General features: G+C 49.6%; 10 protein-coding genes across 10 annotated transcripts; 5 read left to right on the forward strand and 5 right to left on the reverse strand.

Moving 5' to 3' along the window:
- Positions 1–48: 48 nt before the first annotated feature.
- N7489_009511 (pseudouridine synthase PUS2) lies at positions 49–2,153 on the reverse strand (the record flags this gene model as incomplete). Its single annotated transcript, XM_056715261.1, has 4 exons — positions 49–286; positions 351–1,577; positions 1,629–1,818; positions 1,889–2,153. The coding sequence occupies 4 exons, from the start codon at positions 2,151–2,153 to the stop codon at positions 49–51; spliced, it is 1,920 nt and encodes a 639-aa protein (XP_056562883.1).
- A 385-nt stretch (positions 2,154–2,538) lies between these two features.
- On the forward strand, positions 2,539–4,001 carry N7489_009512 (putative transcription factor TFIIE complex alpha subunit; the record flags this gene model as incomplete). Its single annotated transcript, XM_056715262.1, has 3 exons — positions 2,539–2,633; positions 2,686–2,781; positions 2,858–4,001. 3 exons carry the CDS (start codon positions 2,539–2,541, stop codon positions 3,999–4,001), a joined length of 1,335 nt encoding a protein of 444 aa, XP_056562884.1.
- Positions 4,002–6,241: 2,240 nt separating this feature from the next.
- On the forward strand, positions 6,242–7,846 carry N7489_009513 (cytochrome P450; the record flags this gene model as incomplete). The annotated part of the gene is made up of 4 exons (XM_056715263.1): positions 6,242–6,335; positions 6,386–6,414; positions 6,482–6,691; positions 6,749–7,846. The coding sequence occupies 4 exons, from the start codon at positions 6,242–6,244 to the stop codon at positions 7,844–7,846; spliced, it is 1,431 nt and encodes a 476-aa protein (XP_056562885.1).
- Positions 7,847–8,224: 378 nt separating this feature from the next.
- Positions 8,225–9,286, reverse strand: N7489_009514 (uncharacterized protein; the record flags this gene model as incomplete). The annotated part of the gene is made up of 1 exon (XM_056715264.1): positions 8,225–9,286. One exon carries the CDS (start codon positions 9,284–9,286, stop codon positions 8,225–8,227), a length of 1,062 nt encoding a protein of 353 aa, XP_056562886.1.
- Positions 9,287–10,168: 882 nt separating this feature from the next.
- On the reverse strand, positions 10,169–12,404 carry sit1 (putative siderochrome-iron transporter Sit1; the record flags this gene model as incomplete). Its single annotated transcript, XM_056715265.1, has 9 exons — positions 10,169–10,545; positions 10,607–10,666; positions 10,722–11,003; positions 11,057–11,114; positions 11,172–11,591; positions 11,655–11,759; positions 11,811–11,951; positions 12,007–12,090; positions 12,165–12,404. The coding sequence occupies 9 exons, from the start codon at positions 12,402–12,404 to the stop codon at positions 10,169–10,171; spliced, it is 1,767 nt and encodes a 588-aa protein (XP_056562887.1).
- A 699-nt stretch (positions 12,405–13,103) lies between these two features.
- Positions 13,104–14,793, forward strand: N7489_009516 (uncharacterized protein; the record flags this gene model as incomplete). The annotated part of the gene is made up of 4 exons (XM_056715266.1): positions 13,104–13,249; positions 13,303–13,429; positions 13,523–13,736; positions 13,790–14,793. The coding sequence occupies 4 exons, from the start codon at positions 13,104–13,106 to the stop codon at positions 14,791–14,793; spliced, it is 1,491 nt and encodes a 496-aa protein (XP_056562888.1).
- A 288-nt stretch (positions 14,794–15,081) lies between these two features.
- N7489_009517 (GcvT family protein) lies at positions 15,082–17,634 on the reverse strand (the record flags this gene model as incomplete). Its single annotated transcript, XM_056715267.1, has 1 exon — positions 15,082–17,634. The coding sequence occupies one exon, from the start codon at positions 17,632–17,634 to the stop codon at positions 15,082–15,084; it is 2,553 nt and encodes an 850-aa protein (XP_056562889.1).
- A 1,427-nt stretch (positions 17,635–19,061) lies between these two features.
- Positions 19,062–19,891, forward strand: N7489_009518 (DUF202 domain-containing protein; the record flags this gene model as incomplete). The annotated part of the gene is made up of 3 exons (XM_056715268.1): positions 19,062–19,395; positions 19,446–19,735; positions 19,799–19,891. The coding sequence occupies 3 exons, from the start codon at positions 19,062–19,064 to the stop codon at positions 19,889–19,891; spliced, it is 717 nt and encodes a 238-aa protein (XP_056562890.1).
- Positions 19,892–22,435: 2,544 nt separating this feature from the next.
- N7489_009519 (uncharacterized protein) lies at positions 22,436–22,737 on the reverse strand (the record flags this gene model as incomplete). The annotated part of the gene is made up of 2 exons (XM_056715269.1): positions 22,436–22,583; positions 22,619–22,737. The coding sequence occupies 2 exons, from the start codon at positions 22,735–22,737 to the stop codon at positions 22,436–22,438; spliced, it is 267 nt and encodes an 88-aa protein (XP_056562891.1).
- Positions 22,738–25,019: 2,282 nt separating this feature from the next.
- Positions 25,020–25,814, forward strand: N7489_009520 (uncharacterized protein; the record flags this gene model as incomplete). Its single annotated transcript, XM_056715270.1, has 4 exons — positions 25,020–25,043; positions 25,269–25,376; positions 25,440–25,500; positions 25,606–25,814. The coding sequence occupies 4 exons, from the start codon at positions 25,020–25,022 to the stop codon at positions 25,812–25,814; spliced, it is 402 nt and encodes a 133-aa protein (XP_056562892.1).
- Positions 25,815–26,156: the final 342 nt, after the last annotated feature.

Below are 26,156 nucleotides of genomic sequence, written 5' to 3' on the forward strand. Positions count from 1 at the left end.
GTTCATCTCGTTCAATGATGGAGTAACACGTATATTTATTTTGTTTGATTAACCCTCTTGCTCTCCGCCAGCTGGAGCATCGCCCTCATCTTCTGATTCAACCTCAACAGCAGCAAGTGCATCCTGCTGACGCGGAGCACCGCGGGTTTTGTTACCAGCTTTGGGGCTGCCGGGATCAGCAGGGGTAGGTGCAGTTGCGAGTTTAGCTGCTGGAATGCCACCGGAAGTCACATAGAGGAAGTAACCCGCGGGGAAGTGATCGATATGGTTGAAGAAAGAACCAAAACTGTAGTCAAAATCAGTACTGTCTCAATGGAATTCAAACGGGGAGATTGATAGGAGTATCATACCCAGCACTTTCCTCCTCCTCCCGGAAAATCCGATCGTAGATCTCCCGCTGCTTGAATTCATTCATCTCCGCTTCAAATTTCTGGAAATTGATCGGCTGACGGTCAAGACCCTGTGCCTTGTTATTGTAAGCGTCGAAAATAGGCCGCTCAAGCAAGAGGCCCAAACCAGGCGCTTTGGGAATAGCAATGCGCTCAGGGCCATAGGTCTCAGTGATGCGGTCTGGATGGCAGCCCGAGCGGACAACCATCGTAGCCATGGCGACCATCTTGCGGATCTGGTGCATCATGAAACTCTGTCCGTGGACCTTCAGGCTGAGCCATTCCGTGCCATTGATGATAATCGGCGTGGTGTTCACCTTGAATGACTTGATGTGTCGTTTCGCCGAGGGATCCTTGTGCGTTTTCTGGATCGTGTAGTTGTGGAAGTTCTTCGTGCCTTCGTAGCGATTAAGACATTCTTGCAGGCGGGCGATGCGTGAAGCGGGCGCGCGGTAGGCTCGTTTCGCGGTTAGGTATGCTGCTTTGATGGACTTGATGGCGTCGTTGATGGCCTTTTGGCGGGGGTCCATGACGAACGGCTTTTGAGCCTCTGCGTCGGCTGATTGTTCGGCCACGGGCTGTTCGCTAGTCTCCTGCTGGGCGGGTTCCTTGGCTGTTGCCGAAGAGGCCTCTTTCTCTTCTGAAGGTTGGAGTGCCTCGCGAGAGTCGTCCTGGTAGAGAGACTTCTCCACGATGCTGCGGATGTCTTCCGGCAGGGTTTCTAATATCGGCTTGATGTACTTCTCATCGACGTCTTCCCAATAGCTTGCGACCTCTTCCTGTCGAGTTCTGACGGCATCCAATTCGCCTGCCTTGTCAGCAAGCTCGACGATCTTCTTTCCAAGATAGGTGCTTGGATGAGGTGGTACGAGACAGTGGCTTGGCATCAAATATTCGTATACTCGGGAATCGCACATCTGGTAGCAGCTGAAACTTTTGCTGGTCACTTCGTAGCCCCAGACACGGATCTGGGGGCTGAGCTCGGCGTTGATTTTCTGGATGATATCCTCATCTTCGACGATCATCTTTAGCGACACAACATTGCCCGCTGCGTGGACACCCTTGTCTGTGCGGGCACAGCGGACGAAAGAAGATTTCTTGGGATCCGCCGCATTCGCTTTGGAAACCGCGCCGACGTTGACGAGGGCCGTGAATAGATCACCTTCAATGGTGCGTTGCTGCTCGTTTCTGTAAAAGACTGGTCAGTACAAGGAACGTACCGAACAAAGAAATACTCACAGCTGCATCCCAGAGTATCCAGTCCCCGAGTACCCCATCAGAAGCGCAACCTTCTTTTTGGGGCGGCGCTCTTCGCTGTCAATCTCCTCTTTGGAGAATTGGGTCGCGTAGATCGGCAAGTTGACCTCTTCGCCATTCTCGATCTTGCGACGCTTGACTTCAGCCTTCTCTTCATGACGCTGCCGCTTATCTATGGCTTGGCGACTTAATTAGTTAGCCGATAATGCGAAGAATGGGAGGTTACAATTGATGCGACATACCTCCATTCCGCTCGCCCCATATCGCGGTTCTTACGCCTTCCACCACCTCCGCCTCCTGTTCCTTTGTTGTCGGCCATTGTATCCGTTGGAAGATCTCTGATAGCTCCGCACGAGGTGCAGACGGGTCGCGCCAGAAAGAACGGTAAAATTGACGACTAACAGCGTGGTCTCGGGTGTTTTGGGGGATCGATCGAATCAGAATCGAGCTTCTGAGTGCAGTTAGAATCCCAGAAAGACTCCGCTGGCGAATGATCGAGGCACGCATGAAATCAATGTTTCGGGGAAATTTGCCCTTGGACTCTGCGGTTCATCTTTTCCTGATATTGGCACTAAGCCTATAATAGCCTAGTGTGTAGATAAATCCCACTAACCATATTTGGCTTGCCTTCTGCCTGAGGAATCAACTTTGCATGTGACGTGAAGCTCTGGACTTTGATTGCAACGCTCATTGTTCACTCATTCAACTAGGTCGGCGTGGCTTGTCGCTCTCTCACTTCTGTCGTGGAACCTCTCACTCCTTTTACTGCCTTTGATCGAAGCATGCTTGTCTTGTCCACTATCTGAAAACTGCGACTTCTCACCTTGCGCTCCAGTTGAATTCTCTCCCAGCTTTCCCCGACTATCATCTTTTGCTCGGAGCCTCTACAGCCATGGATCTTTCAAAGACGCTTATCCGAACTGTGGCGCGCGCATTTTACGAGACCCGTCACATCTTGGTCGTCGATGCGCTCTTCTTACATTCAGTGTATGATGAGAGTTGATTTCTGTTGATTGGTCACTTTGCTGACCAGCTACAGCCTTCACGCTGAGGACCTCGCCTTTCTAATGGGAATGCAACAGAAAGATCTTCGCAAGCTTTGCGCCAAGCTTCGGGAGGATCGCTTGATCGGAGTGTATGTCACTCGTCCCTGATGTGATCTACAACAAATGGTGGAAAGGCAAAGCTGATCTAGTTCTATATGACTATAGGAGCACGCGCGCCGAGATACGTGATGGGTCGACTCGCCCAGTCAACCGCGAATACTATTACATCCCCCTCCACCCGGTTGTTGATGCGATCAAGTACAAAGTCTCCAAGTTGACAGCCATTATCAAAGCGCAGTACACACCGAGTGAGGAGCGCAAGGAATACATATGCCTGCGGTGCAAATCCGAGTGGACTGAACTGGACGTACTGAGTCTGGTCTCAGAAGAAGGGTTCGAATGTCAAAATTGCAGCGCCATCCTGGAACGGACGGAGGATGTCAAGGGCGCAGAAGGGATGGACAGTACGGGCCACGAGAAAAATAGCAAGCTTATGGCACAGCTCGACAACATGCTCAAACTACTCAAGCAGATTGACGCGGTCGAAATCCCGCCGAATGACTTTGAGACAGCGTGGGATCACAAGGTGGAGGTTGCCCGGAACCAGCACACACACCCCGTCCGTGCCGCGATTGCTGTTCCACCCAAGCCTCAGGATATCACACGTCCCAACGCCAAGACGGATGCCGCGGCACTGGAGATCTCTCTCACCTCAAGTGAAGAGAAGAGTGCCGCCGAGCAGGCCGATGAGGCCGCTCGTAAAGCAGCACTCGAAAAGCAAAACGCGCTTCCGGTTTGGCACACACATTCTACCGTCAATACCACCCAGGTTGGTTCTCAGATCAAGACCGACGTGGGTACTGTCGTGAAACCCGAGCTTGCGGATGAGGATCAAAAACCCAGTGTGGATGCCTTGGACGACAAAGTTGCCGCTTACTACGCTGAAATGGAGAGGGAGAAGGAACTGCAGGCTCAAGCAGATGCCAGCAGTGCAGACGAAGACTCAGACGAGGAAGACTTTGAGGACGTTGAGGGAATCTCCGGTCCAAGTGGACCGGCTACGCCCGCCATTGCTGCGCCTGCCACATCTTCTGGGGCTGCTGGTATCAAGCGTGAACATGAAGCGACCTCCAGCGGCCCTCCATCATCTACCGGGACTCCTTCCACCCCTGCCGACGATGGACCCTTGGCAAAGAAAATCAAGGTCGAGCCTGATATCAAGCCTGATCCTGATGCCAAAATTGAGGCCGAGGTCAAGAAGGAGGCCGAAGAATCTGACGAGGACGATGAGGAATTCGAAGATGTATAATGAAACTATTAAAAAAAGCCAAAATCGGCGCTGGCGCCGAATAATCCTGGCAGACTGGACAGCTCCGGAGGCTTGCAAAACCATTGAAATCGCTCATAGCCATAGAATTGCATTTTACTCAAACTTGAAAGCCCCAGCAAAGTGTATTAACAAATTTGATTGCGAACAGCACAGAAAATGAAGTGACAAGGCAAATACGCACTACATTCTAGCTTTCGTAAGTCCTGATAGTACAACTTGATGATTCGTCGTGCCCGGTTCATCATGGAATAGATGTCTTCCGTTCGACTTTGCAACTCTCCGAAATCGACCTCTGCGAACAATTGCAGCTCTTTACAACTTCCCACCAAGGGAGGCCGGCTGAGAGCCATAGTCCTGTCCTCATAGATTTGGAAAGAGGAGCCAAAGATTACATAGAACTGAGCCAGGGGATGTTGCTCATCGGACTTCCAGTCCAGGTCTTCCCAATCCAAATCCAGATTCCCAGGCCTGCGACGTAGCGTAATCGCCGTGTCTCACCACTTCATGGATTGATATCATCCTCGCTTCCCACTGGCTGCATGAACACAACCCTTAGGCCTCACAGCCAAATGTGCAGCAAACGATCAACAACCACGTCGACCGGAACCTCGTCAACTATCAGTTGAGAAACTTGTGCTGCTTTCGTTGCAATAGTAGCTATGCCACCAGGGATTAGTGCAACCATTGTCGACGGGCTCGATAGCGACAGATTGGCATTCTAAAACGCATGGTACCTTTCATATTACCTAGTTATATACATGTATAAACTAAAAATGAACATTTATTATACTATTTAGGTCTCTACGTACGCAAGTCGAAAAAGGAAGAAGAAATATGAAAACACGAAATATCTATTCTAGACATAAGGCTAGTCATGATCAGGCAATTATATCCTGTTGCCGGGAACCATGCTATGCCCTGGGCCTGGATATGACCTGCAAAGGTAGATAAAGGATGTAGCGTGAGAAATAACGAAAGGAGGACAATTCGTCGTTCAACCGTTCAACATTAGGTCTTTTCTGAAGTACCTGAATCTGCAGTGTATTATCGGGTTGGGAATAGCATCACTCTGGGCTATACAATAAGTAGGGAGGAAAGAATGCCGTCGGTCTACCTAGGTAGGTACAGAGGTAACTGGAACATATATCTGGGCACACCACGCCCCACCATCTACGATCCAACAGAGCGGTCACGCATCAAAGGACGTCTTGCGATTAAATTAGAGTCTGGGATCAGTGCTGGCAGTTACAGTCTTAGAGCGTCGGCAACGGCGTTGACTCTATCGAGTGAACCATGAGCTCTGGATTGGCCACACTCCAGCACAAAGCCCATTCTATCATGCTATTATGTCGGTCACGTTGGACATCAGCCCGACACTGGCTACCCTATGACAGTCTGTTAATCCCGCTTGGGGGATCTTTAGAGGTTCATAAAGAGATGCGAGTCATGCGAAGAATGTCGCCCTTGGAGCTTCCTTCCTTGAGAAGCATAATATAATACCGGAGACTTGGGATACTTTCCAGCTCGCCGCTAAAGAGCTTGTAGCGGGTGGATCAAGTGCATTTTCATTCCAGGAATCTTCGGCGTTTATATCGGCGAGCGTGGGGTTGCACTGACGCGATTTTGTGTGAGTCAACGGAGACGGCTGATTGGAGGGCTATTTGCGTATCATAGTGAGGAAACGTACAGGTTAGAGAGCCCTATATATAAATGCAGTAGATATGTCCAGCGAAGGAGGATCTGGGATAAACAAACGGGCGGAGAAGGAGTGCTCCTTGACGCCTTTGAAGATACTTGGACTCATTGAAAACATAAAGATGTCATATAGCTCCCAGATAATGATATGTAGTAACTCTTGCGGTGCTCGCCGGATACTACTACCTCTACAGGGTACAGGAACACCTATCAGGATTTGTCCAAAGATGAGATTCTTCTCAATTTAGACACCCCAGGAGTCATGGAGATGCTTTTATGCAGAGGGGGTCAGCCGGATACAATTTCAATCGAGCTCGGAGTTTCTTATATTTCGTTCAAACTATATATTTGGAGTCTTGCCTTTCAGTCGTTTAGCGTCGCTGGCATAGAAAAATTCCCAGTAAGACACGATGGCGACTATACTATTTTGCCTGTTTCTATTGGCAGCTGCTTGTCTTTATGGCTTAGGTCGAGTTGTATACAATATCTTCTTCCATCCACTGCGAAACTTCCCCGGGCCTTGGATGGCTGGAGCCACGTCGAGTTGGAAAGCATATAAAGAGGTTATCAAGGAAGAGTCGGCAGTTCATGAACTCTTTCATCTCCATAAGAAATATGGTATGATAAAATTGGGACCATGAGACATTTCCTTCTAACATACCTACTAGGTGATATTGTCCGCGTTGCCCCGAACGAGGTGAGTTCTTATAACATCAGTCTACACTTCCCTTATAAAGCACAAATAGGTCACTCATCTCTCACAGCTCCATTTTGGAAGCCCAGGTGCGTTCCACGATATCTACCATAGCAGCAAAAGGTGGGACAAGGACACGGGTCTTTACCGAACCCCCGGGGTTTCATCCGAGTCATTCACATTTTTGAAGTACGCTCAGGCAAAAGAACGGCGCGAGGTGATTCTTCCAATCTTCTCCAAGAAAGCGATCAATAGTCTTGAACATCTCGTCTGGCGAAACGTGGGTAGTATATAGCTTTGCTTCTTTTTCGCCTATCGCTAAATCACCGGTTTATAGGCGAATCGGCTTGCATCTTCCATCGCCAAAACGAATGCATCAAAAAAGTCCGTCGATCTACTCTACGCATTCCGGTCTTACACGCTCGATACCATAATGTGCTTCACATTCGGCAATTGCGTAAACGCCCTCGATGCGCCGGCATTCAGCGACCCTCTGATTCTAGCCATGGATGCCAGCCTTCGTATGCTACCACTAATGAAGAACTTCCCTATAATCCGAGACCTCATCTTCGCTATACCACCAAGCCTGGTTATGCGTCTCATTCCCAACTCCCAGAAACTAGCCCCACGGCTATACCAGGTCCGCGATCTCGTCCAGCAACAGCTTCAAGTCGTCCTAAACTGCCCCTCAAAGCTCGATACCGTACCTCACCAGACGCTCTTCCACCGCATGCTTGATCCAGAATCATACCGGAGCAAACAGGTCCTAAATATGACAGAGCTACACGACGAGGGCTTCACGCTCATCTTCGCGGGTGCCAATACGGTAGCCGACACACTGCTCATGGGCCACTGGCACCTAATGCAAAACCAAGCCCTGCTAACACAACTACGAACCGAAATTCTCACCGTCTGGCCAGATGAAAAGCAGCCATCCCTAGCAGACCTTGAGACTCTGCCTCTGCTGACAGCAACTATCAAAGAATCCCTCCGCTTTATCCCATCCGGTGTATCCCTAACACGCGTTGTGCCACCAGGAGGCGCCGTAATAGGAGGAAAACAGATTCCTGGCGGGACAGTGGTTGGCATGGCTATTTTGCACGTGCATCAGAGCGCGGAAGTGTGGGGTGCGGATGCGCTTGTGTTCCGGCCGGAACGGTGGCTGGAGAGCGCGGAGCAGGCAAATGCCCGGAATGGGAAGAGTGAATTGGATCACTGGCTGGTTGCGTTTAGTCGGGGGCCGCGCATGTGCTTTGGGATGAACTTGGCCTGGGCGGAGATGTATATCGCTCTCGCTACTATGATTCGCCATTTTGACTTGACTATTGATGGTACCACGGCGGAGGATATGCAATGGCGGGAATGTATTGCGGCTTACTATCCTAACAGGCATTTGCATGCGTGGTGTCGTCCGGTTGGGTCTGGGAAAGTGTAAAGAGGATTTATATGGCTTTAGGGGAGATTAGGCGACTAGGTGGTCCTTCATCTATCTCCTTGGGTCTCCCATAGCTTCTCTCTTCTCTCATATCAGAATAACAAGCCTTTTCTCTGGCTTTTGCTCAAGTAGGCTATATCAACTACCCATGGATGAGATGTTCTTTCGTGCTGCAACTCCATTCTATGAGAGCGATCTGGGAATCGTGCCATAGTAATAACAGCATACTACCATGGGCAATTTAATATAACCCATAGGGACAAAACAGACAATTTGAAAAACAATGCTTCGGTGTAACCGTATATTCGTTAATCGTACTCTAGAAAAAGCATACATATATCTGGGCCCCTAAAAGTCACAAATAAATCACAAGCCAGCTTAGGCAGTAACCTTATTAGCCTTCAGATACTCATAATCCGGCATAGAATCTCTCGTAGCCTTCTCAATCAACTCGGCAACCTCATCACCAAATTCAAGACGCCACTTAGCAACCTCCGCATCAATATCAACCGACGCCGGAGCCTTATCCTTAACAACACCAGTCGACTCCTCCAGAGTCGATAACATGATAGAAGCAGCAGCCTTATGGAACGCCACCTCCTCAGGCGTATCCGCGTTCGCAGTCTCAGCCGCCCAGCTCTCAGACTTCTTCTCAGCACCATTCCACTCAAACTGCATGAAAGAAGTGTCAAGACCAGCCTTCTCACAGAACTTAACCACAGCACCGGGGTTATGGATGACATCATTAGCATCGATAACCAAAGGCGTGACAGACTCATCCGGCTGCTCACGACACCAGTCAAACAGCGTCCGCGTCCACTCCATGCTCATGTTTGTAAACGACGCACCCCTCATGCCGTCGTCATCAATGAACCCAGCCTTGGACAACTTCTGCATAGCGCGGTACATGGACGGCCAGGCCAGTGCCGGGTGACGGATGATGAAAGCGATCCGCCAGGTGCGCAGGTACTCGTCCGGCATGATGGTTTTGTTCTTGGCGGAGAAGGTCGCCGAGGACCCGTAGCGTTCAGGCATAGATACCTGGAACTGGCTGTGATCTTCAGGTGTGATGCCTTCATTGTTCGTGAAGAAGCACGGGTTAACCAACCAGAAAGCGTGTTCTTTGGTGAACATGATCTTGTTCTCGGCGCGGGCTCGGGCGGAGTACTCCTCTAGTCTGTCGAAGCACTTCTGCACGACGGCTTTGGTTTCGCTCTTCTCCTCGGCAGTCCATTGGTCTAGCGGTTTTTCGACGAGACCCTCAATGCCGGCTGCCATGAAGGCATCGTAGAAGAAGTAGCCGCCCTTTGGGCTGCTGAGGACATTTGGTTGGTTGGGGATGTTGAGGACCTTCAGGAGAAGATTCGAGGCAGTGCGCGGTACACTGACGAGGAGGATTCGGTGGGGTTCATTATTTCCAGGGGTGGTAGTGGCAGCCATGATGGGATGGCTTTTTGGTTTCTTGGTTGAGAATGTATATAGAGTGGATGTGGCTGAATGATAATTAAGCTTAACTTGCTGCGATACAATGAGAGTGAGAAGAGATGGCTACATCCTGGAGCCGGATGGCGTGATCCCGAGTTAAATAGATTCGACTCTTCCCTCTTCTGTCCAGCTGCAGGATCAGCCCTTCATCTTAAAATTTTTTGGCCCCCTCTTTACCGGGCTGTAGTTTACGCATTTACGCATGTAAGTGGGTCGCATTTCTGACATCTGTGTGGAATCCTGTTAAATTCCGAGGGGGCCGGGGGTCACACAGATGGGGGAAATATCCTAATGGGGTCGGATGCGGTATCAACCGCATCCGATCGGCTTTTGTCGCTGTTTGTCAACGCCGAGGGGGCGTCAGCGATGAGATTCTTCATTGGATGGCAGTAGTGATCGGCAAACGAAGCTCTTAGAAAGCTACAGTGGTACGATGCATGTTTCGCATCTCGGCCTTCGCATCGGAGGATATGATCCGGTGAATACCGATCCACATGGTCAAGTCGGTGATCTTTTGCCTTTATTATGCGCATACGTTATGTATGCATGACTTCCCGACATATGTACGTATGGATGGAAGGCGGGGTATGGGAAGTGGATCGGCGAGATTCAACGAATTGGAGGATATTTTGGATTCATAAGGTTGGTCCTGACAGCTCCGGTGTCACGAGGGCTTAGTCGAAGATAAACACAGCTAGATATTGAGAGATGCAACACATCGCCAATCACCTGGTATCTCTGACTTCCAAAGTTATTTTGCAGAGATATTGAACACACTAAAGCATACACTTCCGCGAGATATATTAAGCGGAATCAGATCGTACCCAACATACCCTTTCACCGAGGGGAGAAATCAGAATCACTGCTCTCCTCCTCCGCCTTAGCAAGACTCTGTTCCTTTGTGAGTGTCGGGTTGCGAATAACTAGGGCGAAGGCAATCAAAGGCACTGTCAGGCAGATACCCGTGATGCATAGCAGACGCTGCGTCTTCTGATAGGCGAGAATGACGTTGTCGCGGTCAGGCGTACCCACCGGATTGACCGCTGCAAAATCGAGAGGCTTGGCGTAGACATAAGCAGCGAGAGTTTGATTGCCGAGTCTATAGTTCAGTTCAGAAGGCAGCACTTGGTTCCAGATTGCGCCGGAGATTGTGTTTCCCAGTGCGCTACCGACGTTATAGGCGGCGAGATAAAGACCAGTTATCACAGCGAGATCTATCGGATTGTTAGCCATTGGCTTGTTTATTTGGTAGGCCGAATTCTGTCGAATACTTACGTTCGTGCTTAGATGCGACCTGGATACTGGCTTGCGCCGGGTAGGGGAACATTCCACCAGCTGGGGGATTTGTCAGATATGTTCAACCAACACTGCAGCGGGGGCAATAACTCACCAATACCAAGCAGAACTTGAGCGCCAATAACACCAGAATGACTGGAGTCCGCAACGCCACCTCGGAAGTAGATGAGAATTCCAAAGGCAACCATGAACAGGAGGGTTCCGGCCACGATGAAGGGCTTCAATTGGCGAACCTTCATGACAATGAGGCCGAGAATAACACCGGTAATAACCGAGACAAAACTGTAAAGCTGCGTGATCCGAGTCGCACTGAGGACTGATTCGCCAAAGCTTACGTAGAGCACGGTGTATAGGAAATCTCCTTGCAGGTACCACGCTATAGAAATGTTAAACCTCGACCATGGATGGGTGGGATTCTGCAGGACGTACCAGTGTTGAGCATAATAGGGATTCCAAGGGCACCCCAAACAGCACGGTCTTTCAGTAGCTAGAGCCGAAACGAGTTAGTAAGAATCAAGAAGGTGTGTTTAATCATATCACTCACTTTGAATGGAAGCATCGGGTGCTGGCAGGTTCTCTCCCAGAAAATCCAGACCGGGATCAGCAAAACGCCAATGACAAGCGGCGCAATGACCTTTGCTGTCTTCCACTGTGCAGTTACGCCTCCAGCGAGGGTAAATGGAACAAGAATGCATGCCAGCATGGCAATCAGCAGAATATTGCCGACGATGTCCAGATGCCAGAATAGTTCTAGGGCCAGTTGCCTTTTGCCCAGCAGCTGGAGAGAGCTCTTATAAGATTCAAGTGCCCCACTCTTCTTCGCGCGTCGGTGGACGATGAAAAGGACTACGATAAGAGGGATAGCGCACACAGGGTAGATGATAGCAAACATGCCGATTCCCCATTGCCATGTGGTAGTCTTGAGAACCGCAGAGGTCAAGTTGCCACTAATCCAGGTATTTATCTAATAAACATTCAACAAATTAATATGTTGTAATCGGTACGTGGGAGTACGTTTAGGACTCACAATAAATGGCATGGCCGGAACGTAGGAGAAGAGAAGACGAGATCGGCTAGAAGTCACATCGGCGACTAGGACTTCGACCAGAAGCATGATGCTGGTGTATCCAATCTAGAGGATATTAGACATAGATCAAAAGCTCGTTCATAGTGCATATCTCACCTGATAGATAACAGCTCCCGCAGCGAAACCCGACAAAGTCAAAGCGCACGACTCTACGATAGTGCCCACAGTATAGAAGAGGATTGAGACAAGGATAAGTTCCACTCTGCCAAATACATCTGCAACCTTTGCTGCAGTAGGCTGTGAAGGGAAGGTCAGCCGCTGTGATGAATCATTGGCTTCTGGATATCCGTACCTGTGCAGCAGCAGCAATTACGGCTCGAAGGACATTGATGGTCGCAAGAAGACTGTGTTGGCCGTAAAACTGAGTAGCATAGGGCTGTCCAAAACATGAGGTGTTAGTATTCTCCATTCTTGTCAAATGTCTTGACGTCAGAAATGCGAGATACGTACCTGATATGTGTAACGGACAGTCCCATCCAAGCCGTACACATAGGCGATCAAGAAAACAGCAAGAAAGAGGAAGACCCGATCCCAGAATCGGAAGTACGATGTAATAATCTCGATGCGACGAACACCTGGACTCCCTTGACCCATCAGACTGACAGGCTCACCAAGTGGGACAGCTTCATTGCGGGGGTTCTTCGAGTCCCCACTGACTCGGTCAACGTTGACCTCATTGACAAGCGACATGATAATCCTGCAGAATGAGATTCCAGATCTAGGATGTAAAGAGGAAGAAGAACATGAGGGAAAAGGCCAGAGAAAATATAATTGCCAAGAGATGAAAAAGTCTAAGATAAAACCGCTCACTCAATCTTATCTGATGGGCCTGTGACCCAGGAAAGTGCCGAGGAGGCGCTAAGAGCGTTTGTCTAAGAAAACAGCCACTCACACAGCTTGGATGAGCCCCCACCTCGCATCCAGCCATGGTCCGGAATTATTATTTGACACCGGGCTCGCTCTAGACTTCCCTAGTGTCAATTGTAACCCTGAATGGGCACACCCGTGCACGAAGTATCGGATGATTTCCTGTTCTAGCGTAGGCGAACTCCGGATAGTTGAGAGTGCAGAAGAGGTCGAACAGACATTGTTATATTATACTATCATATCTAGGTAAGAACAGGAGAATTTCTCAGGTATACATGTAGAAAAATAACATTGTGTCCAACGGAAAAAGAAAGCGATTAGCTCCTAATCTCGGAGGCCCCCCAAGTCAAATTACATAATGCCCCCACCTGGGTACCTGCCCACACACCACATGGCCGCATCCGCTCAATCTTGGCCCGACGCGTTGGACGCGCCCCTTGCACTGCAGTCACTTGAGCCGCTACCAACGATTGAGCGGAGTTCACCTCTAATTGAGCTGTCTTGACCAATCATTCGGCAACTATGGTCACATCGTCAATTTTTCCGCTGGAGATTTGGTTGATGATCTTTCAGTATCTTCGCGACGAAGAAAGCCCACAACACATCAGCAGCTCGCACAGACATGCAAATCTTTTCATCAAGAACTTAATCATCTTCTATACCACCCTGTACGGCTGAGACGGGTAGAGAATGCTCGCCACTTCGCCAATACCATCTCTAGTCGCCCAGACTTAGCTTCACTTGTGAAGGAAGTGCGACATTCCGAGGATGTGGGATTTTCCGACTTTGCCAACTACTCTGAACCTTTCTACGCAGCGCTCCCCAACTTGCAAAACCTGCAAACACTGGTAATGAGACAGAATCTCCCACCAAGTGATGACGGGCACACGCCACAAGCGGAAGTACAGGCAGTGTTTACCGATATTTACTACCAAAACTAGGACTTCCACATGAGAGATTGTGAGGATGATCTACTGGCTCTCATGATGTGGATGGACGATAAAGGGTACCCTCTGGGTGACGCATCGGATCCATTCGGCCTTGGATTTAATCCTTTGGGCCACTTTTCGTTCCAATCTTGGGCAGAGGATCTGTCCGAGTACACATATTTTGGCCAAAACTATCTCAAAGACTTAATTCCCGCACTACAAACCTGTAAGTTGCCGAATCTCAGGGCTTGTCGCAAATCTAATAATATGAAATTACAGGTCATATTGGAACTGATTCGGACCTTGACCCTATACACAATGCGGGCAAGTATCAGCCTTATGTCGAATTTAATGAGACAATTTTCACCTTGCCCCATTTGCGAAAACTCTGCATCACAGGTGTTACGTTTCGGGACTTTGGATTGAAAGACGAGCTCATTGAACATCGTACCACGAATCTAAAAGAGTTGCTGCTTCTCAACTGTGGAATCTCAACTGAGAATCTCGAACTCATCATTCGATTCCCGCGTGCCTTAGAACGGCTTACCATTAGAGTTCCTGTTTCTTTACTATCTGAATACGAGGAAGAAGATTACCTGTCATTCTCCGAGGAATTGAGTGCTCGGCATGCTGAATCCTTGGAGTACTTGGATTTAGACATTTACGGAGGCCTAGATGTTGGCTTTGACCTCGATTCCTTTGATGTTCTCAAGGAAATCGTAATCACCCCTCATTCAGTGGTTAGGGATCTCGATGAAGAGATAAGCTTGACAAGTAGTCTCCAGAGACTTACAATCCGATACGAGGAAGGCACTGGTCTACAACTAGACGACATCTTCGAACAAGTCGAAACCGCAAGACTCCCCAACCTGCGCTCCGTGATATGCCAAATACCCGACAATCTCTGCGAAGATGCAACCAGCTCGGAGGTACGCGTCGAAGCCGAGGCTTTCAAATCCCTATTCAAAGATTTCGGGGTGGAGTTATCAACAGAACTCGTTCCATATCCTCTGACCATGCCGAAATATGATGTCTGTCCGTGTGAAAACTTGACCTTCTATCATCAATTTCCCTTCCATCCCCGTCCCAAGCCTCGCCCGCAAAACGTGCCGGCAAGCTACAGCAACCCTATGCCGATGCCCGTCGTTCATGACTCGGACCCATATGACGGTGACTATCCTTACCTATATGACATGAGCCCGCCTTCTCCTCCCCGAATGCCCACTTCTATGCCCACTTCTATGGACTACGATGACTATCTTGACTGGATGTATGGCGGTTGAGTGGGATAAATCTACGTCTCCCCTTTCAGGACGTGCTGGCGTGTATTTCCACAGTACTTGTTTGCTCATTTATCCTGTATTCTATCTGTACATATATTCATCTGTGCGCCGCGATGGGGGTTGGTGTTGGCGGGCTGGCGATCTGAGATCCACCTACCTCTTAATATCTATGACCTCCTTGATAGGTTCTTCGCTATTAATTGGGAACCCGGCTGTTCTACAGAAAGCACAATTCACAGAAAATATTGTATGACATTTACGCTTGTATATGTAGAACATGTATCATCATCAAAGTCGTGACATGAACGCGGTCGCTGGCCCAGTCGCCGAAGGCAAGCTATCCTGTCTGAGACGATTCATCTCAGGGTCATAAAGCGACTCTGCCTCGACAGTCGCCCTAATGCGCTTTCCGAAATACTCAATCTCCACTGTCTCACTTTCGCGCAAATACCCAGGAAGCCAGGCATAGGCAATTGGTTTACCAATCGTGTACCCAAATGCAGCGGTGGTTACATAGCCAGCCGCTTTACCATTGTGGAAAACAGGCTCCTTGCCAAGAATCATCGAGCGACCATCATCAACAGTCAAAGCCCGTAGTCGCCGCGAGGGTACTTGCTTAGAAAGACGTTGAAGGGCGGCTTTACCAACGAAGTCATCTTTCTTATTTGCGTCCACGGCGTAGGAAACACCAGCCTCGAACGGATTGTGCTCCGTCGTCATATCCACGCCGTAGGTCCGGTACCCCTTCTCGAGACGCATTGAGTTAAACGCACTGCGGCCTCCGGCAATGAGTCCGTGCAGCTTTCCAGCTTGCCAGATTGTGTCCCATAGACGTTGTCCGTACTCGGCGCTGGTTTGGACTTCCCAGCCTAGTTCGCCGACGTAGGACTTCCGAATCAGTGTAACTGGGATACCCTGAATTACTGTTTTCTTGAGACTGAAGTAGGGAAGGCCCTTGTTGGAAACGTCCACCGTGGTGATTCCAGCAATCACATCCCGGGCTCGAGGACCCCATAGCCCGATGCAGCATGTGCTGCCTGTTACATCGCGGACTTCGGTCCATTGTCCGGGTGTGTTCTGTTCGTGCACTCTGGCTTCTCTGGTGAGGTACGCGAGGTCGGTTGCAGTGTTTGCCCCGATCTGGAACACATCATCGTCAAGTCGTAGAACAAAGATGTCCCCGCGAATGTCACCGTGGTCATTCAGGAGGAGGGTATAAGTAACGGTGCCTGGCTTGGTGGTTATGTCACTCGTGGTCAGCCGCTGGAGGAGACCCACTGCTCCAGGACCGCGCACATCAAATCGATGGAAAGCAGTCATATCAAACATAGCAACAGCATTCCGCGTCTTCCACGCCTCGGCAGCAGAAATAGGCGAATGAAGCTGCGCCGACCAGGAATCCCGCTCAACAGGCTGCCACGATGGAGGGAGAGATTTAACAAGATCTTTGTTTGCCTCGTACCACCACGGCCGCTCCCAGCCACCAGTCTCGAAGAAGACAGCCCCTAGCTCCACCTCACGGGCGTAGAATGGACTAACACGCAAATTGCGAGGCGACTCCCGCTGCTGGAGCGGGTGGATAATGTCATATATTTCGACGAAGTTCTGCTGTCCGGTCTCGCTGACGTAGTCGCGATTGAGTTGTACTTCTTCGAAGCGGGATAGCTCACATTCGGACACGTCGATGTCCGATCGGCCGGTTGTGAGTATTTGGGCTAGCGCTCGGGCGACGCCTGCGGAGTGTGTAACCCATACAGCTTCGGCTACGTAGAAGCCGTCGAGATGGGATGGTTGGCCGAGGATTGGACCGCCATCGGGTGTGAAGGAAAAGACACCGTTGAAGCCATCTGCGATTTCTGTATTCTGGAGGGCGGGGAGGAGCTTTTGAGACTCCTTCCAAGCTGGGTCGAAGTCTTCGGTTGTGAATTCGAGGCGGGAGGGCATGTTCTTTTCGTCAACCTCTTTAGGTGTGAGTCCAAGGGATGCCGCGACGACGGGCATTGGACGGTGTCCGTAATATCCAATGCCGTACTGTCCGCCATGTTCACGGTAGTAGAGACGCTTATCCTGGTGTCGGAGGATTGGCAGTGTGGCATTCATTCCATTGATCATGTTGTTGATACCTCGACCAGCTAGAGCGGGTACTGCCGTAGTCTTTGCATATTGGTGTGCCAGCGGGAGCAAAGGAATTTCCACGCCGACCATGGCTCCCAATTCAACACCCCAGAACCCAGCGCAAGAGACAACAATGTCTGCCGGGATAGTGCCACCTGGAGTACTGACTCCGGTGACACGACGGCCGTCCCGCTCAATTCCTGTCACGGGAGTATGGCCCAGATAACGCACACCGGCCTTGCTAGTCCGTTCAATGAGTAATTGTGTTGCTCGAGCTGCTAGCGCGAGACCATCACTGGGGATATGCAGACCGCCCAAAACCATCTCATTGTTCAGATGAGGATACATCTTGTAGCACTCCTCTGCGCTGACCAGCCGTGCCTCAATGCCCCATGACGAGGCGTATCCATGTTTCCGCTTCAGATCCTCCAGCCGTGCGGGTGTGGTTGCTACTTCGAGACCGCCCACTTGATTGAAGCACTTGTGTCCATCCTTCTCTATCGATAGAAGCTTCTCGACGGTGTATCGCGCAAGGTGTGTCATTGTCTTGGAGGGGCTTGTCTGAAATACGAGTCCGGGGGCATGTGACGTCGATCCGCCTGGCATGTGCAACGGGCCCTGCTCAACGACAGTGATATCGCTCCATCCTCGAGAGACCAGCTCGTCGGCGAGGTTGGTGCCTACGATACCGGCTCCGATGATGACAACGCGTTGTGAAAGGGACATTATTATGTGATTGGTATTATACGGCCGTTGGAAGGTGGCAGACAGCTGTTCTATTTGTATATTCACATACTTGGATGAGTCGTACAATGTGTGACATTATCGTACATAGCTCCCCGCACCCCGCAGAGCTGCGTGGCAATTTCAAGCTGTGTCTTGAAGCTATTGATAAAGATATTACGCCCCGCACGGGTTCCGGCGATGTAAAGCCGAGAACGCCAGTAACGAACACGGGCTGCCATCTTCGCAGCAAATCAGGATGGCGGGGTAGATCCTTGGCTGACCCACGTTAGCATTGATAATGAAGCTGGTCAGGTCAATCATAATCGGCCAACCAGCTTTATGTGGCGCTTTTGCGTTGACAATGGATAACATTACCGTTTCGGGTCACGGGTCCTAATTTTAGTCTGAGGGGTAGCGTCATAGTTGCCTCAGTGAAGTCGGACTTTTATTCGCAGTTCTGGCCGAGGTCGAGTAGTTACCTTTTAACAAAGCTGCTTTATAGTCTGCACTGGCGGTTGTCCTGGTGTGGACCTCTGGAGGCTCTGTCTGATCCAACTGATACCGGAGCGGAAAATCAAAATATCCGTGTCGTTCTCTTAACCTATTTTGTCACTCGAACGAATCATCAGATACGTACATATTCCACCATTGAGTCAATGGCTACTAGCATTTATCTTGATGCTCAGTGGTAGTTCATCTGTGAACTTCTTGTAAAATATAACGTTTACAGTGTGACCTTGAAAAAAGCGTAGTGAAAAACAGACATGAATGACGACAAGGACCATACTGATCCAATTCGTCCCCGGCTGTGGACAGCTTTGTAGTATATCTGAGCTTATCACTGTTAGGCTCCGCAAGGGTGCATCCAAAACACATTGGATCGGGGGAAAACAAAACACAGACACGTTGGATTTAAGCAACAGTATCCGAGCTTTAGACCAGGATCTACCTAGGTAATACATTTGCATGATTAGCTTCAAGCTAGCTACTTGTAGTAAAGACATTGTAGTACATTGTTGTAGAGTGAAGGAATGTCATTGGCAGCACATTCCAACATCATGGAGGAAAATGATGCAATCGCCATTCTACGGCCTCTGATTGGCCAATGTCATGATGGATGCAGGGGCATTTTCGAAGGAGGCGTGGAGTATAGAAATCGGTTGTATAAAGTTCCAGATGAGATATATTGTCAACTTCTTTCTCTATGTTCTGTAGATTTTTTGACGATACCAAATGGCATCCCCAATGCACAAGTCAACCCCGGACTCTGCGGGGCCAATGTTTGATGTTCGGCTGCGGCCGATCCGTGGGGATCCTAACAAGAAAGGATCCCTGTCTTCGGGACTTTCACTCCTTCCCCAGAGAAACTCCTCAGGCTGAGAACACCCAGCAATGCTATCGTCTGCATCTTTCGACCATCTCTCATCATGACTGAGCCCAGTCAACCCCCTGTTCCCGAGGAACCGCCCAACGCAATCCTGAATGACTCCCGCCCGACTTCCGCTCGCGACTCCCGTGATGACGACCGGGAAGCATTAGAGCTCCATACAATCCAGACCCGCGAAGACGACGAGCTAGATTACTCTACTGCGTCGGCTTCGTCTGGCGAGGAGCACCGTGTGCCCACAAATCGAATTACGTCCCGGCCCGATTCCCAGCGCAGACTTGAAGCCCGCAAGGGCCTTTGGGGCAAGATCTGTCGGTTATGGACCCGGAATGTCGTCATAACGGTACCGCAGAAGAGCAATCGAGATCACTTTGGTACGTTGTGCTATTGACACGCTGTTGAAACCTAATTGACATCGCCACAGCCCTGGAAAGAACGTTCCTTGCGTACATCCGCACATCAACGGTTATCGCTATGCAGGGGGTACTCGTTGCTCAACTCTTCCGTCTACAACGGCCGCCGGAGAAAGCTAATCGCCATCGTCTAACGTTCTATGAACTCGGTATCCCACTTTCGGTTGCCTGTCACATTGTGGCTGTTATCGTCGCCTTAATAGGTGCGGTGCGATTCTTCAGACAACAAAATGCTATTGTTCGTGGGAAAGTGCATGCTGGGGGATGGGAGTTATACTCAGTAGGATTTTTATTATTCCTTGTAAGTTCTTTCTCCCTAGGACGATGCTGGATCTCTGGATTCTGACCAACTCTCAACACCCAGGTTATTGTGGTGACATTGATTCTTACCGTCATCTCCTCGATCCAAACAAATTTGAACCCCGTTCCGCTTTCGACTCGAATATTAGGGTCATGAAACATCGCCTACGATTTTGTCACGGCCAGATATGCATTTACATAGCGAAGGAAAAGTTCACCCTAGATGGGCATTTTATTGAGCATACATAATTGTGATTCCATTATATGGTCGCCAAATTTAACGTCCATTGCCGACCAAAGCTGTCTATCTCAGTTGTAGATCACACTCTCCTTTCTATACGGGGCATTCAACTCAGAGGACTCTGACGGAACTTCCGTTCTTGTTTCGCGCCCGCAGCTTTGGATCAAGTCGCGGCCGTGACCGGTTAAGTGCCCTCACGCACGAATAATTGCTGGGAGTCACGAAAAAGGAAGGATTCGAATGTCCGTCTCTGTGATTCCACTCGGAGTCATCTTAACAACCAACTTGCAAATGGAACTGACTTATTCCGGATTGAGGGTAGATGTTGAGAATTTCCAAGGTTGCGGCGCCACAATGACGATTTTTTCAACCGAAATTTTATATAAAATAGGAAGTTCTAGGTTTGCAGCCGTACCAGCAGGACATCCTATCAGAGAAAGGCTTGCTTGCACGATCGATGGGTCATCACTCTCGAATCATAGAAGCGTTCGCTCACATGCTTGTAGGGAAGAGCTGATTTTTATAGCCCTGGATTTGGCCCGGGCGTCGTTCTCTAAGCTAGGCAGTGAGTCCGCAGTTTCTGTGGAGAGTGTTGACAGTCCGCTGGGTACTGTGGGTGGGGGTACTGTGGGTGGGGGGTCTCTTGCTGCGGCTCGACGTATAGCTCGTTCGGCACGCGCCACATTGGAAGGAGAAGCTGTATGAACTGTCAAACTGAATGAAAGTCACCAATAGCTCGTGTCGGTCCTGCGACACGAGAAGGAAACTAGTAGGCCAGTAAGGGTTAGCGACTCGAGTTCTTAATATTATCTAATATGGTTTGGATACTCTAGGAGCAACATACTGTTCATCGAAGCACACTTCCTCCCTGAAGGTGTTATTCATATGCCATCCGGCTGCTTCATTAGGCTTCCCATATCAGGATGCTTGAAGGCTCATTGGATCGAGGCTTCCTCTTAGCCTCATCGATACCAGGGATCTTCCTTTGTGGCCTTGATCGTAACATACTGTCTGTATATGCGTAGGCCCCGACGGGGAGTTCAGCAAAAGTACATCAAGACAAAGGTATTTGATAAGAGAAGTGAGGATCTTAGGCTTCCCTACCTAGGCGAGCAAACCGGACAGCGCAAAATCAGGTTTTGTTTCCGGCAGGCCTCCTCATTCAAGCATGAGACATTGTAAAAGCCTTCGAGCTCTTAGAGTAGCTGTTCATGCAGTTAGCTCCCGCACGGTGAACCCAATACCATCATGGTCAAACCTTAGAGATCAAACAATTTATTGAAAGTGACGGAAGAGTCGGTTTGAAGTGAGGGCAGGGTAATTGGAATCTGAGAACGCATACCTCCGACAGCAGATTCAGGCGATCCCGACATCCCCCACGAGCTAGCCAGCAGCAAGTGAGGGATGCCGTGAGAAGTATGATAGAGCTTGCTGATCAGCAGCGTGAAGATCCTGTCAGATTGGACTCAGCGCTCTAGAATTGGATCCCTCTGGTTGTTGATGGCTGCCTATGTCCCCTCGTTCTAACTTACTTTGTTTGCGCGGCGCTGATGATCTGATCCTGCCATGTCGTTTATAACCATTCCAGCTCCACACCCCCTCCTGCCTCCTGCCTCGCGAGAACCCATTGGCGAGGAGAATATTTCTTTTTAAACTGACATGGTTTTATGTGTTAGGATGCAACACTCCATTTCATCGCCATCTGCCCAAATACTACATTGAGAATACATGAACATGAACTCTTTCATCACTCTATCATCTTCGGATGCTCCCTAGTCACTGTATTTCTGGCACCACACTGAAATAGATCATTTCGGCCTCCTCTGAAATCCCACGAAGGAAGAAGACGCTAAACCTTTCTGTGTCTAGGCCAACCCATGATAATCCAGGATCGCGCGACCCAACGCTATGTCGAGCACAATTCAACACGAAAGATGGTGGCCCGACTCGCCGGTGGCTACCGCTAGTTCACCGAGCAGGCGCCTGTGCGGTCCTCTTCGGGGCCCAGCGCAGATATCACACTCGAGGATGCCACATACGTCCTCCTTTTGACATACCAGAAGAGATACGAAATGTGAGATTCTTTCTAGTCTTGGGCAAGCAATCCGAACAATTACCCCAGTCTAATCACTTTGCCATATCTACTCGATTACTTTCATCTTTGTATGCAGGCTTTTGAGGCTTGTTCGGAACTAAGGTAGGCCAACGGAACGCGGTCCTTTCCCCAATCCCGAAAAAGTTCTTTGATTCGCGGCCCGATCCGTTCCCCACAGAATGTGACGTGGCCGCCGAGGCCAAATTTCGGACCACGGTGCAACTTCTGGGCCAACAGGCTGGAGAATCGGTGTTGATCTCGACGAACTCAGTAGTGATTCCCCCTGGTCCCATTAGAAGTGGGTATGAGGGGCGAAGAGCTTGAGAACATCGCCTGGCATCTGGTTCGTGGATTCGTGAAAGCCCCTATCGTTCTTTGCGTAAGACGATGTCTTCAAGAGCAGGTCCAGTATTCCAGCCCGGAGCCTGGAAGCCCTGTGCCTCTCGGCGCACAGCCTGGATGGCGGAGATGGATGTGGTGGAGATCGAGACAGAGGTGACAGTGGAGGAATTTCTGCAAGTCGGTCATAGCATGGGCATATGGCATACCTCGCTCTCGGCAACAACAGGATCCCACGCGTGAAGGCGCTGGGTCTATGGTTCGCTGACATCAAGGCCCTGGAGGTCCTTGTAGGCCACGAGCGGAACCCACACATGCTTCGATACATCCTGGTTGATTTCTGCCAATACAATCTTCCGAGAATTTGTGCGTATGCACGAGGTCTGCCCCGCCCTTGTATCATTGAACTAATGTCTTTTATTCAATCAGGGGCCAGTGATGGACAAGCACCGGCAATCCTTCTGAGCAAGGTGGTGGCTAGGAATGTTCTGCAAAGCGAACTCCAACTCCCCTAAAGAAGAGGTATAAAAAGCAAATTGTCCTGTGAGGAAACCGACACAAAGCACTTTCAATCAATGTCACTGTTACCTGGATCTGAAAAGAAAGAAATTCCCCAGAAGGAGAAGCTGGATGCTGCACTCGAGGCGGAAGAAAAGGTACTGACGACCCCCATGGCCAATTCGTTCGCAAAATTCGAGAAACTGAGGCCGGGATAGAGAAACAGTTCGAAACGAAGGATAATCTTCTCCTCGTTACCCGTGAACGTGCCGAATGGATGCTGCGACTGTTTTTCAAAGAAGCACTGAATCGGGATTGGGAGGAGAGTAAGAGCCCGCAAATGCCCGCACCGAGCGCAATTCATCCAGGCCTTGTATATAATTGTCAGCATTGGACTTGAAGCCAAGTTCTTTATCACGCCCGCATGGGAGAATAATCGGCCCTACAGTCAAGGACGTGGCATCAAAATACAGGTTGCTGATGTTGCTGAGATTTATCGAGATTTGTATGGTTCTGATTCTCATGTAGAGTATACAGTGAATTTTCATCATCACATGGATGGTAAGGAGCTATCGAATGGCCCAGTGCAAGCCCATAGCCTAGCCCTCTCCTTTTCATCATAATGATTAGCAGTATCCATCAGTATAACAATCACATGGTGACTCGGAAGAGCTACTGCCTTCTCTGATATCGTGTTTTTGGCTGCCGTTCTCGAGTCTTCACAATAGTGGTTATAATAGTCGTCAATGGTCAATTTCGAATTGACTGCCGCAGTCAAGGACAACCCGAAGACCTCGGAAATAGTTCGTAGAGTCCATCAGTTGGCAAGGTGTTAACGACCAACAGTACAGTCTCTGGTAGCCACTCGCGGCCCTTCAAGTCAGAATCAGCTACACCAGAGCCTAAGGCCTCGTGGAGCTATATGTAAGTGATGGACTCCCCCGTTTGACGTTATGTCATCTTATCTTATCCATGGATGACTCGACAAACGCTCTTTCCATGTGACGCTGTTCGTGGGTTCCTTCCCTGTTTGTCAAAACGCGTCCCCCAGTTCCTTCCTGTCCTTCAGCCACTGGAAAAAGTATAAATACCCCCCCCCCCCAGATTTTCTCTTCTTCTTTCTTTCTTTCTTTCTCCTCCACATCTCTTCTTTTTTTTCCCTTCCACACCTACCACCCCCCTCCTCCCCCCGTCCCTCGGCAGGTGGCGGTCCACTTCAGCTCCAGAATCATATCTCCGACATATGGCTTCTGTTGTCCCAGTGAAGGATACCCTGAGGGCACTGATGTATCTTTGCTAGGGTCTAGTTAAGGCTGTGTGACACGAAGTACGTGGAGCGTGTGTCTATATAACCTCTCAGGGAAACCTAAGATTCTCTAAGAACCTAACGGAGCTCTTGGGAAACCCTTAGGAATCTCTGAGTACCTATATCGGGCCCTGGGCTTCACCTCTGGCGGAAACACACCGTACTTTTCTAGGCTCTCCATTGACCAATATCAGGATATCGATCTGAAGTGCCACTTAGGTACGTCTCTTCTCTCTTTATAGTCCATTTGTGTGTTTGTTACTTACCTAGGTACCTTCCCCTCCCCCTCCCCCTCCCCTTCCCCTTCCCCTACCCAGTTGCACGGGTCCTGTGTGCAACACCTGGACAAGACTTGCACCTTTACGTGGTGTTCAGGATGAGTAGCCTCATGGTGAAACCAAGCAAGTCCTCATGTCACATAACTTCTACAATACAAATAGATTTCCATCTGTTTACATGATCTCATCTACCCTGTATATTCTGCCACCTCTAGTAAGAAAACATGTAGTACTCACACAAGTGAAGGGTAAGCGAATTTGAAGTGAGAGAGTAGCCCTGGAGGTGTCAAACTTATTAGAGATAAAGATTCTAAGGCCAGAGAGGTGACGAGACAGCCTTGGGGCTCACAAATCATCACCTCTCCTTACATCACGTCTCCAGATTCCCTTCTTCTCTTCTTCTTCTTCTTCTTCTTCTTCTTCTTCCTCTCCTCATCCAGTCACACATTCATCCACAACCTCCACGAAGCCACGGTCTCATCCAGGCTTCATTCGACCCTCAACCTTTTCCTATCATCTCGTTGAGCAATGGCTGATGATAGCCAGCACCCTGTAAGTGAATCAATCTTTTTGTCTGTTCGTTGATGACTGTGTCTCCCATGAACCGGGTCATCTCAACATCCACAGATCTGAACCCCTCCATCGTCTACATCCCCCAGCCTTTCGAGAGCTTCTCGGCGACGATCCATATATTCAAATCACCTCTCAAAATCATCACCATCTACACAAGCAACTAGAAGTGTCAAGGATACATGAACATTGACTAATGTCTCATAGTTGTGGTGCAAACACTGCGAAGTGGAGGGACACTTGGTCATCCACTGTCATGCTCTCTACGAAGAGCTGACCAATTTCGACGCGGCCTTCAAAATGGCCCAGGGCCAGGTGAGTACTCTACCATGAATATTCATAGAACGAATTATTGACATGAAGCGTTCGTCATTATAGGCTTCTGACCAGAAAAATGCCTATCCAGTTGCCCGTTGGGGCCAGGCAAAGAAGAAGAAGGGTAAGTTCTATGCAGATATTCAGATATCAGGTCCATCATTCCTCGCCCCTATCAACAAAGCTCGCATATCCAGTGAAGCAATTTACTAATTTGTTGCTGCACCAGATGTGTCCGTTCCTGGCATCAACTGCCCGTCAAACCCTTTCGCTCATCTCAGCCCATGGGAGGCCGACACCCTGGCGAACTACCCCGAGCAACAATGGGCATATTGGATGCAGTGGGAGGCCGACGCCCTTGCTAATTATCTTGATCAGCAATGGATGTATTTTCTGCAGTGGCATGCTGCGTGGTCCCACTACAACCACACCGAATGAGCACCAGGCTGTGAAAGGAAGCGCACAGGGAGGATGACAGTCTTTTTCTTCAGTACATCTACAATCAAAAATGCCTTGGGTGAGGCATTCAGTCGCACTCTGTCGTGATGCGAGAATGAACACAGGTCTTTCTACACGTAGAAGTAGCTGCTAGTATCGAATCTCCTACAGGATGGGCCATCCCAACCAGATGAGATTTATTAATCACCCACCACCACGTACTAGACTGCGTTGCTGGTGCCTCTGGCGAGGTATTCTTCTACTTGCTATCAGAGACATGTCACTTTCTCAACGGAGTGGAACTTCGAGATGACTCCAAAATACCATCGACTTCATTGCGAA

Source organism: Penicillium chrysogenum (genome assembly GCF_028827035.1).
Source record: "Penicillium chrysogenum strain IBT 35668 chromosome Unknown utg000005l_segment0_segment0, whole genome shotgun sequence".
Classification (NCBI taxonomy): Eukaryota; Fungi; Ascomycota; class Eurotiomycetes; order Eurotiales; family Aspergillaceae; genus Penicillium; species Penicillium chrysogenum.